The sequence below is a fragment of the Oryctolagus cuniculus genome, chromosome 4, assembly GCF_964237555.1.
Source record: "Oryctolagus cuniculus chromosome 4, mOryCun1.1, whole genome shotgun sequence".
NCBI classification, from domain to species: Eukaryota; Metazoa; Chordata; class Mammalia; order Lagomorpha; family Leporidae; genus Oryctolagus; species Oryctolagus cuniculus.
Genome location: NC_091435.1, coordinates 77,004,580 through 77,023,850, shown reverse-complemented (window position 1 = coordinate 77,023,850; position 19,271 = coordinate 77,004,580). Strand labels below are relative to the sequence as shown.

Sequence of the window (19,271 nt, the reverse complement as noted above, 5' to 3'; positions counted from 1 at the left end):
CTGCCCTCTCCTGTGCTTTCAGATTCTAACATAAACCACATGCCTACAAGCCTTTCTCAGGCTCTGCTCTATTAGGGGTCATTCAAGCTAATGGGATCAAATGACAGAACTGTCATGGAATGTTTTGAAAGTTAAAATCAACATAGTCATAAAATAAGCCCTGCGGAAAATGCTGTTCATCTACAGCACTTGATTTTCTTCTGCCTCCATGGATGAAATTGTCACCCTTAAATTTTTTTTTAAGATTTATTTATTTATTTTAGAGGCAGAGTTACAGAGAGGGAGAAACAGAGAGAGGTCTTCCATCTGCTGGTTCACTCCCCAAATGGCCACAAAGGCCAGAACTAGGCTGATCCGAAGCCAGGAGCCAGGAGCTTCTTCCAGGTCTCTCACAGGGTGCAGGGGCCCAAGAACTTGGGCCATCTTCCACTGCTTTCCCAGGCCACAACCAGAGAGCTGGATCACAAGAGGAGCAGCCAGGATGTGAAGCAGTGCCCACAAGGAATGCTGGTGCTGCAGGCGGAGGCTCAGTCTACTACACCACTGTGCTGGCCCTGTCACCCTAATGTTTCAAGACTGAGCTACACAACATGGGCTAGCTATATTTTATTAATATTGTGTTATTTCATTTTCACCTTCATGAACGTTATGTATCAATGCGCATTACTGTCTCCATGCTGTAAATGAGGAAATAGAAACCCAGTATTGATGCAGCATCTGATGAACTGAAAATCTTTCCAACTTATAAAACATTTCATGAGGTTCCTTATCTATCATATAGGTGTTCACATAAGTAAATACATTTATAAAGAAATGTGGGAATTTTTCCACTTCAACTTGAATATTATCCCATATATTACATGAATAAAATATTTTCCCATTTCCATCAGACTAACATCTTGCTTTAATTCTTTATTTTTTTTTTAAGATTTATTTATTTTTTTGAGAGGCTGAGTCAGAGAAAGAATGAGGTCTTCCATCTGCTGGTTCCCTCCCCAAATGGCTGCAACAGCAGGAGCTGGGCCGATCCGAAGCCAGGAACCTGGAGCTTCTTCCAGATCTCCCATGACAGTGTAGGGGCCCAAGGATTTGGGCCATCTTCTACTGTTTTCCCAGGCTTTCCAGAGAGCTGGATCAGAAGTGGAGCAGCCAGGACTTAAACTGGTGCCCATATGGGATGCCGGCAATGCAGGCAGCAGCTTTACCTGCTATGCCACAGCATTGGCCCCAGCTTTAATTCTTAAATACAAGTGAATATTATATGAAAATATATGCTGAATTATTTGTGAAGAATTCATTTAAAGCTATTTTAAGTATGGTTTCATTTATAAGACATTACTCAAGAAATTGGTTATTATGCTTACTGTCTAATCTGGTAGTACAGGTATTCTTAAGAATTTGCAAGTACTTTAGATTTTCAAAACTGAGTAAGAGAAAACTATAATTATCTTCCAATTCCTTTTGTGCAATAAATACTCTGAAACTGACAAACTATTTCATGATTAATATAAGATTTATTTCAGCAAGAATATTTATAGTGGTCATTGCCAGACTTTAATATGAGATGTTAAATGTCCGATCCAATTTTCCTTCCCGGATAAGTTTTCCTTTCTTATCCTGTATAAGACATTGAACAAAATAAACAAAACAAAAAAGACATTAAAAACAATGCATTCAGGCACAACCCATAGTACAATTCTAAAAACACAATAAACCACTCCAAGTTTAATTGTAGCCTTACACTCAGAGATATGAGTAGAAAGTAGTAATAGGAAACACAAAAGAGACAATAACAAAATGCTCCTATTCAAAACAATCTTACCCACATTGTTGTAACTTTATCTGATCGGCAGTTAACTTATCAGGTAATCAAAATACGTGAGCTCTAACAAGAGTGGATAGGAGAGAGGTAAAGGGGGATCTCCAGTCTAGAATGTGGCCTGGGGGCTGCAGCCAAGGGGTCTAGACCAGAAGTGATCTGATGCAGAAGACAAGCTTGGCTTTTTATAACCAAACATCCAGATCTCTGACAGCAGTGATCCCAGCTCAGGCCACCTTTGCTTCTCTTTGTTAGACTGTGTATTAACATTTAATTTACAAATGTGACCAGCTTAAGTAGAATTTATGCACATATGGAACATTTATGTATTCTGTTAATATATGAGCCATTAAACCCAGTATCATCTCTTTTTAAAACAAATGAACTTAGAAAACTAAAAGTTTACAAAGAATCAGAATAGAAAAAGCTTAGTTTCTGCACATTTAATGAGAAAAAAATAGCTTTTTAAAGTTACTTTGGAATTCCTTTGCTTAATAATCACAGCATAATTTCCTTATGCCATTTAAAACACACCAGGAAAACTTAAGAGCTACATTCAAGTCTTAAACATTTAAACTGACCATTTAATTACTTTATATTCTACAGCAGTCATTAAACTGGTAGGACCAGAGGCTACCATGATTTTTCGAAAGTACATTTCTGTACCAGCTGAAACCATAAAGCAGTCAGATCAAGCTTAAAATGGGAACTGTCTATTTTAACTCTGGTTGGAAAGGAATAAAAAGGAAGGGCGGGAGGGGCACTGCAGGCAGTCGTCAAGAGAAAGTGCTGCAGCCAGCACCTTCCCAGGGAGCCTGTCACACAAACGGGAAGCACTCATCCCAACACTTACCCTGTCCGTTTTGAAAACATAGTACCAGAAAAACAGGGGCCCGATTCCAAGCAGAGCTCCTAAGAGTGAGTTCTTGGGAGTGGGTCTGAAATTGGGGTAGATATTTGCTGATCTTGCGTATGTCCAACGAATTAAGGCAGGATCTTCCTGAAATTATAATAGAAAGTTACAGAACTTGAGGGCCGTGTCGAGAAACAAATTCATCAGGACTTTTGGGAAGGAACACCGGAGATGCCCTTTGTTCTCTCCACAGTCAAGGGTAAACCCTAAATATTCATCAACAGCCTCAGAGAAGTTCTATCATTTCTAGTATTTTCTGAATAACTGCTGTTTCTGTTCAAATCCTACCCAGAATTTAAGACCCTTATGTCACCCTTCAGCTTTCTACTTATTTAAGAATCTTAATCTTTTTCAACTATCAGAGAAGCTACTTCTTCTTTATCGTTGTCATCCGTTCTCAGGACTGCTTTTTCTTCACTGACTTTTGATAAGCCTGTCCATCAGATCCACTCAGCACTCCTGGTGAAGACAAGCAGATCTCCTATGCTCTAGGAAGCTTTGTATTCTGTTTCCAGGACTTTTTCTAATGTTCTCCCTACACTGCTCTTTAATGGCTACAAATATGCTGTAAGAAGGTAAAAAGAAGGCATAGGTTAACTCTGCACTAAGGAAGTTTTTTAAGCTGACTTGGCTGATATTTTTTAAGCAAGACAGTACATTTGGGGGCCAGTGTTGTGGCACAGGGAGTTACACACTGCCTACATTGCTGGCCTCCGACATCTGGAGCACCAGTTTGAATCCCAGCTGCTCCGCTTCTGATCCAGCTCCCTGCTAATGAGTCTGGAAAGCAGCAGAAGACGGTCCAGGTCCTTGGGCCCCTGCCACCCATGTGAGAGACCTAGATGGAGTTCCTGGTTCCTGGCTTCAGCCGGATCCTACTCTGGCCGTTGTAGCCATTTGGGGAGTGAACCAGCAAATACAAGATCATTCTTTCTCTGTCTCTTCCTCTCTCTATGTCACTCTGTCCTTCAAGTAAATGTTTTTAAAAATTGGTACATTTTACACCGTTAAAACGTTCTGGAAAGGTCAAAGTTGTTGTTAAAGAAAATCAGATCTTAGTTAAGAAAACGCAATTGTATATTTTAATATATTTATACTAGAGTAACTACCTAAGAATAGCAAATCCACCCCCAAACACATAATTAAAGTTAATTAGCTAAATCCTCAAATGGTTTCACAAAATTATTCTCTCCAATTAACTGAGAGATAAAAATATGAAAGTAAAATCAGTGTTAAGACTTTAATAAATGACGTGAACAGTCAAGGTGCTAACAGACACCAATAAGTCACGCTTGGTAAGATGAAAATAATTTAACTGGGTCTACGATAGTCACATTTCAAGCCAAACTGAAGTACAGCAATTCGCCCTTGACCATCAGCTGGAACCCAGAGGTAAATACACCTTTTTTGGTGGAAATGCTCCCCTTCCGTTCAGTCAGATGAAAGCGTGTGGGCCTTCACTGCTGGACACCAGTGCGGATACTGCTGCTTTGAAAGACTACTAACGTTATCCTATCACAGTAAAACGAAAGCAAGCACCATGGTGTTTTGCAGCCTTGTTTTTATTATGCCTGTACTGCAGACAAAACAGGAAAGAGGGTAAAGACACAAGAGGCAGGTTCAAGGGGATGCCCGAGTTCCATATCTGGAAGCATAGCTACATTTATTCTTTTATCTGTCCCTTCTGCTATGATATATTTCAATGACTGTCCAATGGCAGACTTCTCAGTCTGCCCGTCACCTGCCAGATCTGTTTTTCAAAAACCAGACATTTCATTCTGCAAATTACCAAGAGGCCCCTGACCAAGGGTCATCGAGCCCAGCACTCTAATTGAGAGAGAGGCTGCAGAAGACCCGCACGACACCACCACAGCCAGTGGCTGGCAGAACTGGACATGATGGGACTTTCCTTGACATTTCTTCACCTGACTTGGCTTCCCTCCTAACTCTCCGGCCATTCACTCTTGGTTTCTTCTTTTCTCTACAACAGTGAACTGCAGGTCTTGCTCACCTTTCCTATCTACATTCAGTCCCTAGACAGTGCTATCTGGTCATATGACTTCAACTATCTACCTACAGCTCACAACTCCAAAATTACACTTCTCGTCCTCGACCTCTTCCTGAACTCCAGATCTAACATCCAGCCACCTGCTAATACTGACGTACTAACAGTCACCTCAAATGTCACAAATCCCAAACTGATTTCCCAGTACCCCACCCCACCTCCATACCTGCCCCACTCACGTTCTTCTGCACCTTGGTGAAAGGCGACTTCATTCTTCCAACTGCTCAGGTCAAAAACCTCGAAGTCACCCAGAACCCCTCTTTCTCTCACAAACCACATCTCATCTGCCAGCAAACTTGGTTGGCTCTACTTTAGTGCACACCCAAAACTGACCACGTCTCACCACCTCCAGTGCCACCACCTGGTTGCCACCATCAAATTAGAAATGATTGCCTCCTAGTGGGTCTCCCCACCCCTGCCTTTGCTTCCCCATAGCCATTCTCAACTAAGCAGCAGGAGAGACTGTTGAAGTCCAAGTGCAGATTATGTGAGTCCCTACTTCGTGAAAGTCCTAACCATGACCCAGAAGGCCTGCCGTGATCTAGTCTCAGGCGCCTCTATGACCTCATCTCTGCCCACACCTTCTCCATATTAGCTACAGTGCTCTCTTCAGTATGTTTTTTTTTTTTTTTTTTTTTTTTTTTTTTTTTTTTGACAGGCAGAGTGGACAGTGAGAGAGAGAGACAGAGAGAAAGGTCTTCCTTTGCCATTGGTTCACCCTCCAATGGCCGCCGCGGCCGGCGCGCTGCGGCCGGCGCACCGCGCTGATCCGATGGCAGGAGCCAGGAGCCAGGTGCTTTTCCTGGTCTCCCATGGGGTGCAGGGCCCAAGCACTTGGGCCATCCTCCACTGCACTCCCTGGCCACAGCAGAGGGCTGGCCTGGAAGAGGGGCAACTGGGACAGAATCCGGCGCCCCGACCGGGACTAGAACCCGGTGTGCCGGCGCCGCTAGGCGGAGGATTAGCCTAGTGAGCCGCGGCGCCGGCCTCTCTTCAGTATGTTTTTTAATTACCCAGCATCCTCCTGCCCAAAGGGCCTTTGCACGTGCTGTTGCTTCTGAGTAGAATTCTACCTTCCTAGAGTAAGTGGCTAGCTCCCTCACCTTCCTCCTCTCAGCTCCTTGGTCAGGTGTCACCTCCCCTGGGCCTATCTACAATCACATCTGCTCACCCTCCCTGCTACACACACACACACACACACACACACACACACGGAGATCTGCCAGTCACCTGCCAGATCTGTTTTCCCCTCTTATTTTTTCATCTCACTTATCACTTACATGTTAAATGACAGACTGTTATCACTTGTCTCCTCAGCTGGAAGGGAAGCCCCATGAGGACAGGGAATTTGTTCTCCATCGTGACCTCAGCATAAAAGATTCTTAGCAATGATTGCACTAACTAATCAATGAAACATATTGATTAATAACTGATTACATCATGTATTCATTTAATTAACAGAGCCACCAAAGAGGCGAGTATTATTACTCCTATTTTCTATATATTAGAACAACTGAAACTGCCCTGGGTCACGGTACCAGAAAATACATCTGGGGTTTAAATCTCAGGTCCGTGTGATCAGGGCCTTACTCTACTTTTTTACTTTTTTCTTATTTTCTAGATTATACCATCGAGCACATCAACCCCAACAATGTGGGCACATATATATTATAAATGTGTCTGTGTGTATCTTCCCAAGTAAACAGGTTCTGGCTGGAGACAGTACAGCCAACCAGTGAAAAGCAGATGCTGTAGGTTCCACAGAGAGGAGCTCAAATTCTGCTCTATCACTCGCTAAGGGGATAGCTGCGAGTCCCCTTCCTATGCCGGCTTCTCATCCGTAAGACTGGGATGATAACGCAGCTGAATTCTCTGGAGAGTGGTGATATTTGGGGAAAATAATGCTCAGATTATTAACAGTGCAGCACTGTTCCTGGAACACTGTAACTTTCCTTCAATCCTCACACTTCCGACAATTCCTAGAGAATCCCAATGCAAGTGCTGGGAAGTCTTTTTTAGAAAACATAATGGCGTATTCAGACAGCTCTGTACAGAAAACTACCTAAAAGCGCATTTGTTAAAGAATACAAGCTACCAGTTTCCAGGGTCTATGTCTGGGGCTTTGAATGTAACATTATCTCATTTCACCCCACAATTCCACGAAGAATGCACATCACTTCCATACTGGTATCAGCACACTACGATTTACAGGGGTCAGGTAAAGTGCCCAAAGCTGTACAGTCTGCCAAAATGTGGTGCCTTGGGGTCTGACTCCAAAGCCTAAAGCTTCAAACAACTGCAGGCTCATTAAAAGACACGGGCTGAAGCATCACTGTATCACCACCAGGAGAGAGCAGGAGTCCTCCCAACTCTGAACTGAAAAGGCTTCTTCAACGCTAAAGATAAACAGATAGAAGCACTGAGTGAACACGTGTACAGCCAGGCCCTGTGCAGGGCCAATCACGTGCCTTATTTCTGCAGCCTTAGGAAGTCCTATACAACGCTCGTTTTCCAGACAGGAAAATCGAGTCTTAGTAGGGTTGAATAACTTCTTCAAGGTCACCCAGGGGAATGAAGGGATCAAGCCAGGAATCAAACCTGCCCCATTTGCACTGTAGCCAAGGTCAAAGGGCTAGTGCGCTGGCCGCCGTCGGGGCCAGGAAGCGGGCCGGCGTCTGGGATGTTGCTGGGGGACGGTGGCCGCCCCCGGGCTGGTCCCCCCAGCCAGTCCGGGATCCGGGCCCCCGCGATTCCCGCCCGGCAGGCCCCCCACTCACAATGAGCCCTCGGCGGCTGGGGTCGTTGTACTGAAGCAGGTACTCCCGTTTAAGCCGGGATCTTATAGCCAACCGCTCGGCTTGCGCCTGCCGGGTTTCCGGAGAAATGTAGTATTCGGCTGGATCGAGAGTACTCGGAAGAGTGGCCAGGCGCGACGGCTTATACTTTGGGAACGACATCTTGGCGACCGGAGCACAACTGCGCCTGCGCAGCTCTGGGCCCCGCCCCCTTCCCTTTGACCTTCAGTCGCAGGAAGTGCGCCTGCGCGTTAGCGGGCGGTGGAGAATGGCATTTAATCTGGCTGGGTTTCTTTCCCCGACCTTCCTGGACACTTCAGTTCGCCTCACCTGATTTGCGCGTGCGCAGTCGGCCTTCCTCGCCTCCACCCACCCTCCGAACTGTCACTGCTGCTGCTTCCTAGCAGCCTTGGCGCTACCGATGGAACCAGTGCTGCCTTTGTGAAGTTGAGCTGTGTGGGACTGGTGATGGAGTCAGAAGTCCTGCTTTCCGGGGTGGGTTCATCCAAGCTATCTGACCTTGGGCAAGTCACTTAAAATCATTCTGTAAGGCTAGCAAATTTGTTGTGAGGCTCAAGCTAATGAATAGGCACCAAAATGCTGTGCAAAGCGTAATTCTCTATCCAAGAAAAAGAGAATTTGCTTTTCCTTGCGTTACCATATTAGGTCCGTACAACCTAAGTCAACAATGAACATTTTTCATAGGCGTGAAATGATTAATAATAGAATGATATTATAATAAAAGTGTTGCCTGACTATAGCAGGTGAGGGAGAAAAATGAGCTATTGAATAAAGCTCGTAAAGAAACAACACCTGAGTTAAAATGCGTAACCTTCTTACCTAACATGCTTACTGCTCTTCAGGCGCTAAGGATGGAAAACAGGCGCAGGTGTGTGAAACAGCAGTTACGTCACTGCTTGGGACAGGGACATCCCAAACCAGAGTGCCTGGGTTTGAGTCCTGCCTCCTCTACTTCTGATTCAGCTTCTGATCCCGTGCACCCTGGAAGGCAGCAGATGTTGGCTCAAGTGCTTGCGTACCTGCCATGCTTGTGAATTCTGGGCTCCTGGCTTCAGCCTGGTCCAGCCCCCAGCTATTTCAGGCATTTGGAAAGTGAGCCAGAGGATGAAAGATCTCCCTCTCTCTCTCTCTCTCTCTCTCTCTCTCTCTCTCTCCTCTGCCTTGCAAATGAAATTTTGCAAGGATGAAAACCATTGTTACAGATATGAAAATACAGGGGCATTGTAAAAGGTTGAGTTGGAGAGAAAACCGAGGTAACAGAATTGATCCCTTCCCCATATGTACGGTCCTTCCTTCTTCCCTTCCACTACCACCAAGGGAAAAAAAAAAAAAAAAAACAATTTCAAGTTACACAGCAGGGCCTTTGGGTAGCAATCAGATATTCCTCGGAAGAAACACCATTAGCAGTATTTCCATGACCCGGGCCAGGGAAGCCAGATGACAGGAGCCGCGGCTCTGCTGAAATGTCGGGACGTGGAGGTATGCTGGGAAGTGGTTGCTAGGCAGAGGAAGGACCTGGGAAGTGCTGGCACTTGACGTGATGAGGAGCAGCACTGCTGTCAAATTTATTCAACATTTTTAATGCTGTTTTAAAATATTTATTAAGCACCCACCGCGTGAAGCATACTGCACGCTAGTCAGTCAATCTTCTAGGCTCCGTGGGAGAAACCCGGAAGAAACAGAGGATGAGCTGTTTTGTCTTTCAGGAGCGGACAGAACAGAAAGAACAGAGGAAGTGTGCTGATATCTGATGGTAAAGTAGTTTAATGTCCAAATGAATCCGGAGCAAAATGGACTCATCAGCAGGCAGGCTGGGAGAATGCAGAAACCAGAAATTTGAGACAAATCACTGGAGCTCCATTTTCAAGCATATAAAGAATGGAAGTTCCAATTCACTCAGAGGTGTTTTGAAATATTAAGAAAACACAGCAGTGTGAAAAGCAGCAGCTGATTATAAATTCTAAAGACTCCATAAAGTTGCAAAAACCTTTTGTTTATAGGTTAGATACTAATCTAGGAAGAACATGTAGAAAGAATAAAAAAGACACTTTTTTTTAAGATTTATTTATTTTACTTGAAAGTCAGAATTACACAGAGAAAGGAGAGGCAGAGAGAGAGAGAGGTCTTCCATCTGCTGGTTCACTCCCCAGTTGGCCACAACAGCTGGAGCTGTGCTGATCCGAAGCCAGGAGCCAGGAGCTTCTTCAGGGTCCCCCATGCAGGAGCGGGGGCCCAAGGACTTGGGGGCCATCTTCCACTGCTTTCCCAGGCCATAGCAGAGAGCTGAATGGGAAGTGGAGCAGCTGGGACTTGAACCGGCACCCATATGGGATGCTGGTACTACAGGCGGCAGCTTTACCCTCTACACCACAGTGTGGGCCCCAAAGAGACACATTTCTTTTAAGGTAAATATTTAGGTGAGTTAAAGTGATTCTTCTTATACTTGCCTGGTTGTCATAAGATTGCTGAGGATGGTTGTCAAATATATGGAGGTTTAAAACTCCTCATTTCTGTTCTACTCTTGGGGACTCAAAATGATATGACAGGGAAAACTAGAAGTCTTATGTTTTTTCCAGTTTCCTGGTGGGACCAGGGGGAAGTTTCTTAAAATAATGCATGTTTGACCTCTCTCTCTCTTTCTCTCTCTCTGTAACTCTGAATTTCAAATAAATAAGTAAATCTTTGGAAGTCAGAGTTACAGAGAAAAAGACGGAGAGACAGAGACAAAGAAAGAGATTTTCCTTTTACTGGTTTACTCCATAGATGGCCACAGTGGCCTGGTCTGGGCCAGGCCTGAGCCAGGAGCCAGGAGCTTCTTCCAGTTTTCCCAGGTGGGTGCAGGGTTCCAAGCACTTGGGCCATCTTCTGCTGCTTTCCCAGGTGCATTAGCAGGGAACTGGATCAGAAGTGGAGCAGCCGGGACTTGAACTGGTGCCCATATGGGATATTGGCACAGCAGGCAACAGCTTTACACACTACACCACAGCACCGGCCCCTTTACTTCTAATATTGTATATTTCTTGCTTGTTTTCTCCTTCATCAGTCCTGCTAGAGGATTGTCTAGCTTGTCTATGAAGACATGTAACCCTTTCTTAAAAACAAGTAGCAACTACCTCTAGAGCAGTTTTAGGTTCACAGCAAAATTAAGAAGGTGCAAAGATTTTCCATACACCACCTGCCCCAACACATATATAGTCTCGCCTTATCAAAAATCCTCCACCAGAAAGGTACATTTGCTACAACTGGTGAGTCTACATCCACATACCATTATCACCCATAGTTCACTTTAGGGGTCACTCTTAAACATTCTGTGTGTTTGGACAGGTGTTTAATGATACATGTATATTCGTCATTATTATAGCGTGTAGTATGTTTTCACTCCCCTACACATCCTCCGTGATTTGCCTATTCCACCTTCTTCCCCACTCCCCACCCCCAGCTGCCAGTTCCCTCCCAGCTTCTGGTAACCACTGATCTCTTCACTGTCTCGCTAGCGTTCCCTTTCCCAGAATGTCAGTAGTTGGAATCATACAGTATTCAGTCGTTTCAGATTGTCTTCTTTCACTTAGTAATGGTACTGAAGTTTCCTCCTTGTCTTTTCACGGCACGATGGTTCATTTCTTTTTCGTGTTGAATAGTATTTCATTGCCTGGATATATCACAGTTTATTTATCCAGTCACCCAAAGAGAGACATCTTGGTTGCATCCAAGTTTTGGCAGTTATAAATAAACATGCACACACGGATTTTTGTGTGGACATAAACCTTCAGTTCCTCTGGGTAAATACCAAGGATCTCAACTGCTGGCAGTTTAGTTTAGTAAGGGCATGTTTAGTTTCATAGAAAACTGCCAAACTGTCTTCCAAAGTGCCTATACCATTGTGGATTCCTACTGTTACCAAAAGCTCTGTCCCCGTTCCAGTGCCGAATCAACTAACAAGGACAAGGTTTGAGGGTCAAGGAAGGAGAAAGTTTCACCCATCAGTAGATGAGGAATCAGAAGATTCACGTCTCAAGAACTACCAGCCTACTTGGTGAGGACAGTCTGGGGTTTGTAAGGCAAGAGGAACAGCAAGTGTTCAGTTGGCTGCAATGCCAGTCAGCCTGGTGCTCGACTTCCCACAGATCGATGCTTAGTCCTTGAGAAGGCCTGCGAGTGAGGAGATTAATCCTGTCTCAACTGGGTGGCTCTGCTCTGGCTGCCTGTTAAGAGAGGTCAAGATAGGATTAAAGCAATCTTAGAGCATGGCAAAGAAAAAAAAAACTACAGGCTATGTGCTTCAGGTACAGGAAGGAGGGAGATTGAAAATAAAATTTAAAAAAAAAAAAAGAAGAAAGCTAACGATTTAGCCTTGCAGCAAAACACAACATAGTGCTTTGTAAAAGCAGCATGAAAAACATCATTTGGCTAGAAGTAGTGACAGTGAAGCTGTACACTGGGGACTTGCCCGTTTGCATTTAATTATGGCAAGAACCAACTCCTGCAACTTTTATGTCATCTTATACCTGGTTACACTATCAACAATAAGTGAGCATTCCTACTGCTCCATGTTCTTGCCAGTGTTTGGTGGTGTCAGTATGCCGGGTTTTGACAATTCCAACAGATGAGTAGGGGTAGCTCATTGTTATTTTAATTTGCATTTCCCTGTTGACCTCTGACATGGAGCATCTTTCATGTGCTTATTTGACATCTGTGTATCTTCTTTGGTGAGCTATTTGTTAACATCTTTGGCTCATTTAGTAATAGGGTTGCTTGTTTTCTTATTGTTGAGTTTTATGCATTCTTTGTATATTTTATGAGTCCTTTCTCAGATGTGCCTTTTGTAAATATTTTCTCCTCATTTTGGTTTGTCTTATTCTCCAGATATTGTCTTTTACAGAGCAGAAGTTTTTAATTTTAATGAAATACAGCTAATCAATGATTTTTTCATGGATCATGTCTTTGTTGTTGTATATAAAAAGGCATCATCATCCCCAAGGTCATTTCTGTTTCCCCCTATTTCTCTTCCAGCACTTGAATAATTATGGGGGGGGGGTAATTTTTTTATTTATTCTCATTTTATTTGAAGGCCGGGAGAGAAAGATCTTCCATCTGCTGATTCAGTCCCCAAATGCCCACAACAGCCAGGGCTGGACCAGGGCAAAGTGAGGAGCCAGGAAATCCTTCTGGGTCTCCCACATAACTGACAGGGACCCAGTGCTTGAGCCATTATCTGCTGCCCTCAGGTTGCAGATGGATCCAGGAAGTTGGATCGGAAGCAAAGGAGCTGGGCTCGAACCCAGGCACTCTGATAGGGGATGCAAACACCTCAAGGGACATCTTAACCACTGTGCTAAATGCCCCCCCCATTTTGTGTTTTAAATTTAGATCTATGATTCATTTTGAGTTCATTTTTGTGGAAGGTGGAAGGTCTATATTTAGATTTATGTCTTTGTGTGTGGAAGTCCAGTTGTTTCATCACCATTTGTTGAAAATACTATCTTTGCACCATTGTGTTGTTTTTGCTTCTTTGTCAAAGAGTAATTGACCAAATTTATGTAGATCTAATTCTGGGCTCTCTGTTTCATTGATTTATTTACCTAGCCTTTTACTACACCACATTGTTCTACTGATTAATGTAACTTTATAGAAAGCCTTGAAGTTGGGTCGTATCCGTCCTCCAACTTTACTCTTCCTCAAAATTATGTTTGTATTCTGAGTTTTTTTTCTCACAATATAAATTTTAGAATCAGATTGTTGATATCTACAGAATGAGTTGTTGAGAGTTTCATTGCAATTCCTTTTTATTGTGTTAATCAACTGTAATCAATAGTTTCTTCTTATTTCTTTCATTTTTCTTCAGTTTATTCTAATATCTTTTTTTAGCTTCCTAAGCTGAATGCTGTCTCATTCTCTTTTATTTTTACATTTTAAAATATATATACATGTAAATCTGTACATTTAGCTATACCACATGTATTTTAAATTATTTATTTTGAGAGGCAGAGAGACAGACAGACATACAAAAATCTCCCACCTCATGGTTTATTCCCCAAATGTCCATGATGTCTGGGGCTGGGCCAGCCTCGTGTTGGGAGCTAGGAACACCAGGTCTCCCACACGGGTGTCAGGGACTCAGGACTTGAGCCATCACCTGCTACTTCCCAAGTGCACATTAGCAGAAATCTGACATCAGGAGCAGAGCTACAACTTCAATGCAGACACCCCAATGTAGGATGTGGGCATCCCAAGCAGTGCCTTAACTCTAGGCCAACTGCCCATGCCTCCAGCAGTTTTTATTAGTTTTACCATCACATAGTTCTGAGTATGTCATGATTTACATTATATTCTTTTTCTTTAAATCACATATATTTAATCCTTCAATCACATGTTATTTAGAAATGCAATTTTGAACCTCCAAAAGATGTTTGGTTTGGTTCTTTTCTTTTTTCTTTTGCAAGGAGATTTATCTTGTGTGGACCTCATCTTTTCATTCTAACCCTTTAAATCTGGGTCTAGAGGTCAGAAACAGAAGTCTGAGAGATTGTGTTTAATGTTTATTTACTTACTTTTATTTATTTGAAAGTCACATCAACAACAGGGGAGGGGGCGGTCAAGAGATAGCTTCCATCCTCTGGTTCATCTCCGAATACCTGCAACTTCCAGGCCTGGGCCAGGCTGAAACCAGGAACATAAAACTCCATCCAGGTCTCCCATGTGGGTAGCAGAGACCCACCTGCCATCATCTGCTCTCTCCTAGGTTGCATTAGCAGGAAGCTGGATGGGAATCAAAGGAATTGGGACAGGAACTGACACTCCAATATGGGCTGCCAGCATTGCAAGTGGTGGCTTAACTCACTCTGACACAACATCTGCCCTCTATCTTTTCACTGTTAATTTCTAATTTAATTGCGTTGTTTTTAGAGATCATTGCCTTTATGATATTAACCCTTTGAAATTTGTAGAAACTCTGTTTAGGTCTTCATATGTAATCAAGTTTGGTTTGGTTTGGCTTTTTTTTTAACAGCCATTTTACTGAAATTCAACATACAGATAGAAAAATGCATAAATTGTATGCTCATATTCTGTTCAATTACAGAGGAACATACCCTGGTAGTAACACATAGTCAATTTTTAAAATAATTTCATGTTTGCTTAAAAAGCATGTGTATTCTCTATTCACTGAGTTCAAGGTGAGATCCAGCTTGTTAATGTGTGGTTTGTATCTCTCCCAGCCTTACTCATTTTGTCTACCTGATCTATTTCCAATATGAAGATGCATTATAATATCCCAGGGCCATTGCAGTTTATTTTTTCCCTGAACAAGATTACACAGGGTGAATTGAAGGTGATAGGGAAATACTTAATACACATGCTTCTATGAACCGGCTTTATCATAAAGACAAAAGTAACACAAGCATAATGGTTTGTTCATGCCATCGGTTCAGTATGCTGTATACAAATCAACCAAGGGAGAGAAAAAGATTTCTGCTTGAAATATACAGTACACTTAGAAACATATCCATCAGGTAGAGATATCCAAAAGCTTATGAATATTACATTCTGCATTTCTCTTCTTCACAGTCTTTTCATCCGAGTGTAGGCATATATCTGTTCTTATTACAAAGTCACTTACATAAGCACATATTTGAACTTGAAAGGAACCATAAGTTTCCTACAACGTGTAAGGTGACATTTTCTTGCAGGTTGTCAATTTTACATAAAAGAGGGTTAATCCTCTTAGCTGAGGCTATGTCATTGCTTTCCTCTTTGTGATAAAACTATTTCCCTATCATCATCTTTGGCTTGAGAGGAACAGTAGTCTCCTGGTTGGTTTTCTTACATATATCTGCTCAGCCAGAGTGACCTGCTTAAATATACATGATTCTATCACGCCTAATTAAACTCTTAAATGACACACAACTCCAGTGTGGTCTGCTTCCTGCCTTTTCAGCTGGCCCTAATCCCAGCTCCAGCCCCACTGGCCTCTCTCAGTTCCTTCTTCCCCAGGGCCAATGCGCCTATCACCACTCTGCCTTACACATTACACTCCAGGCTATACTCCCAGTCATCCTTCAGAACTCAATTCTGTATCACCTTGACTACCCAACAAGGTCAAATCCCTCCAGCGCTCTGTGGCTGGTTGAAATCAAATGTCCATCAAGGTCCACTAGAAATCTTTCCCTAACACCTCAAGTAGAGGTGATTCCTCCTCTTACCTAAAGGTGAATCCTATTTCTTCCTGTTCTGCTTGGTATTACAGGTGATGCGTGCTTGTTTTTGCTCTCTTTCTTACTGGACATACTCTCCAGGAACTTGGGAAGTACGACAGGCCCTAAGGTTGGTTGGATGATGGGAAGCTTTTCATATTTCTTTTTGTCAGTTTTTGTTAAAGACTCTTCAGGAAAGTTACTGAACTTCATGTCTCTAAGTGGCAGATATCCAATATGTCAATCTTGAGTCAGCCAGAAGACACCACTCTGTCTCCCCAGCCAAGGAACTCTGTAGACTGGGTGGGGCAGGTGAAAACTCACATGTTGACTCAAAGGTTATGCAGAGAAGTTCTCTAACCGGTTAAGAGCTGTAGTTGAAATGATTGCCTGGGTTGACTCTGGCTTTCGGAAATGCAGCACAAGCCAGGCCCCTGAAAGACTGGCAGGTCGAGTCTGGGTCTTGAGCCTTGTGAGATATGCCAAGGAGATGGGTAACTGAAAATGCTGACATATGAATTTAACCTGCTGAGGTCCAGAGACAGACCCATTGCTGGAGATCTGTAATCTGCTCTCACTGGCCTGAGCGTCCTGAGCCCAGACCTCAATGTCTCCTGGTCATCTTGACCAAGCAAAAGGGATTGAGACCCAGTGATAGGTTTGCTTCATGAGTATGTGGCTAACTGAGGGCAGCTAACATTTAATTTACCACCACTTACTCGGATTCTATACCAAATTACACTTAAATTTTGGATGTGAAACTACATTTCTCACAACTTTTATTCCTATAAGCATCTTCATTACCCTGAATTAAACAAGGATAAGAAGTAAAATGAAGTTCTTTGAAGATTTTTAAAACATTTTCCCCATATTAAAGTCATGAATTCATTACAGCCAAATTTAAAAATGTAATGAAATACTTTAAAAATCCATATATACATTACCTAAGACAATCACATGACATTTTGACATTTTTTCTTCCAATTTTTTTCCATGTAGATGTTTTAGGAAATTATAATCATGCCATATATATGTGAAGTATGTATGAGAAAAAGCAGAATACAGTGTATATGAATATGCATATATGTATATACACTGTATTATATATATAATACACATGTACATGTACATGAAGGTACATGTGTATATATATAATGTATGTACATTATTTTATGTACCTTCATGGTACATGTGTATATATACTGTATTTGGTTTTTTCACTTGGGTTCTAAAAGGAAGCACTTTTCAGGGTTGGTGCTATGGCGTAGTGGGTAAAACCACTGCATGCAGTGCCAGCATCCCATATGGGCGCTGGTTCATGTCTTGGCTGCTCCACTTCGGATCCAGCTCTCTGCTATGGCCTGGGACAGCAGCAGAAGATGTCCCAAGTCCTTGGGCCCCTGCACTCACATGGGAGACCTGGAAGAAGCTCCTGGCTCCTGGCTTCGGATCGGCACAGCTCCAGCCATTGTGGCCATGTGGGGAGTGAACCAGTGGATGGAAGACCTCTTTCTCTCTGCCTCTCCTTCTCTCTCTGTGTAACTCTGACTTTCAAATAAATAAATAAATCTTAAAAAAAAAAAAGCAGCAGCATTTTTCTGGAGTCATTATTGTGGATGTTGATATCCATGGTATTATGGACGAATAATAGTCCAACAAGAAGACATAATCATAATTTACTAAACTGTCTCCTTCACGTGACCTTGAAGTATAAATGAGAACTTGAAGAGGGAAACACTGCTTTTGCTGACATTTTACGTTTCCTTAGTGAGTTACGTGCTTTTTCACAGTTCAGTTTATCTTTGTTTCTCACCCAGTTGGCTCTAGTAGTACTGGGCCCACTCCAGCCTCCCTGGCAGCCCCTGCCAATCCCTTGAGGCTCTGGGATAAACAGGCGCTGTGCCTCCCTGACAGTCCTCAACTGGCCTTTTAGTTCGTGCCACTGTCGCTGCCCAGGGGCACATGCTCTTAATTTCTCTTGGTTTAAGCTTGTCCTAATCGAGTCCAATTCCCAGAGAGTCAATTCATTAGAGTCAGTTAACAAAGCCATTTCTCAGAACCGCAGGCTGACCTCAGGTCAACCGCGAGGAGCTGGGGTGAAGACTGTGGATTGTGCCAGACCCTGGGGTGAGATACAGTAACTTCAAACCCAGACCCTTTTCCCAATGCCCCTGCAATTTATCACCCTACGGCTTTTAGGCAAAAGACTTGATCTCTAAAGCCTCAGTTTCTCCATCTATGAAATGGGTCCCTAGACAGAGTTTTGGAAGTGAAATGTGATCATAATGCAAAATACCTCATGTCAGACCCTCTTGGTAGGGGCATAGCAGAGATTCTGTTAGATGCTTTCTCTTGCTCTAGAGAGAAGTGGCAAGAATCAAACAGGGACCAAGCATCCTGACGTTTGAATCCTGATTTCTTCTCTATTTTAAAATCCAGCTCCCAGGGCAGGTGCTAGCCCTAGCGGTTATGACAGCACTTAGGATGGCCACATCCCATATCAGAGTGCTGGAGTTCAAGTCCCAGCTCAGATTCCTGCTAATGTGCATCCTGGGAGGCAGCAGGTGATGGCTCAAGTATTTGGATCCCACATGAGAGACCGGGAATGCATTCCCTGTTCCCAACTTCTGCTCCAACCCAGCTCCAGACTTCGCAGGCATTTGGGGAGTGGACCAACAGGTGAGAGCTCTCTCTCTTTCTCAATGTGTGTGTGTGTGTGTGTGTCCGCTTGCCTGTGTGTGTCTGCCTCTCAAATAAAAAATAAATAAGTAAATACTTTTTTAAAAATAGAGAACAGAAATAAAATCCACCTCCTGTCACTCTATATCGTCAAAGAATCAACCCCTTTTTCTGTTAGATATTCTAAATATAAAACCTGACCAAAGTTTTAAAACCAATTATGTGGTTGTTTTTTCACAGGTATTAAAGACAATTAGATAAGATTTCCTCCCAGGAGCTCTTTTAAAATATCAAATAACTTCTATTTTTCATTACAGGAATTTTCAAACACACAAAAACGGGAAATAATGTGATGAACTCCATGCATTAATTCCCCAGCTTTTACAACCTTAAATGTTTTGCCTAAATATCTATCCTCCTTTATATACCTCATTATATTTTTTGCTGGATTATTTGAATGCAATCCTGACAGTATTTTATTTTATGTATTAAATACTTCGTTGTGTATTTCTAACAGTTTAAGAGCATTTTTTCCTACATAACCACAAGGGTGTCATCACCCAAAACAAAAGTATCAATGATCTCAGGAGCATTTAAAAATAGGATTCTGGAAACAGCAAGCCAGGGGAATGAGTAATACAGCGTTTCAAGCTCTTCGCTAAGAGGTTTGGGAAAATGCTCTCAGCAAGGGAGGCACTTTCGCTTTTGCAAATGACGTCATGGAGTCAGATGTCATTTCTTCCTTGTCTGGAGTGGGATTGACTTTCTTGCCCCCAGTGTGTTCCCTAGT

General features: G+C 42.9%; 1 protein-coding gene and 2 long non-coding RNA genes across 3 annotated transcripts; 1 reads left to right on the top strand and 2 right to left on the bottom strand.

Moving 5' to 3' along the window:
- Positions 1-1,494: 1,494 nt before the first annotated feature.
- NDUFB4 (NADH:ubiquinone oxidoreductase subunit B4) lies at positions 1,495-8,944 on the bottom strand. The gene is made up of 3 exons (XM_002716651.5): positions 7,575-8,944; positions 2,673-2,819; positions 1,495-1,617 (listed from the first exon to the last, which is right to left on the bottom strand). The coding sequence occupies exons 1-3, from the start codon at positions 7,752-7,754 to the stop codon at positions 1,555-1,557; spliced, it is 390 nt and encodes a 129-aa protein (XP_002716697.2). The 5' UTR covers positions 7,755-8,944; the 3' UTR covers positions 1,495-1,554.
- Positions 4,277-7,568, bottom strand: LOC138849294 (uncharacterized). The gene is made up of 2 exons (XR_011387915.1): positions 5,785-7,568; positions 4,277-5,400 (listed from the first exon to the last, which is right to left on the bottom strand). It is a non-coding gene; the product is annotated as an uncharacterized lncRNA (long non-coding RNA).
- On the top strand, positions 7,958-18,991 carry LOC127493976 (uncharacterized). Its single transcript, XR_011387916.1, has 2 exons — positions 7,958-8,087; positions 18,242-18,991. It is a non-coding gene; the product is annotated as an uncharacterized lncRNA (long non-coding RNA).
- Positions 18,992-19,271: the final 280 nt, after the last annotated feature.

Excerpts from the sequence above, each read along its gene's own strand:
- NDUFB4 (XM_002716651.5), bottom strand. The coding sequence starts at position 7,754 with ATGTCGTTCCCAAAGTATAAGCCGTCGCGCCTGGCCACTCTTCCGAGT. Across the intron at positions 2,820-7,574 it reads CCAGCCGCCGAGGGCTCATT|GAAGATCCTGCCTTAATTCG; the intron begins GTGAGTGGGGGG and ends TTATAATTTCAG. Across the intron at positions 1,618-2,672 it reads ATGTTTTCAAAACGGACAGG|GATAAGAAAGGAAAACTTAT; the intron begins GTAAGTGTTGGG and ends TGTCTTATACAG.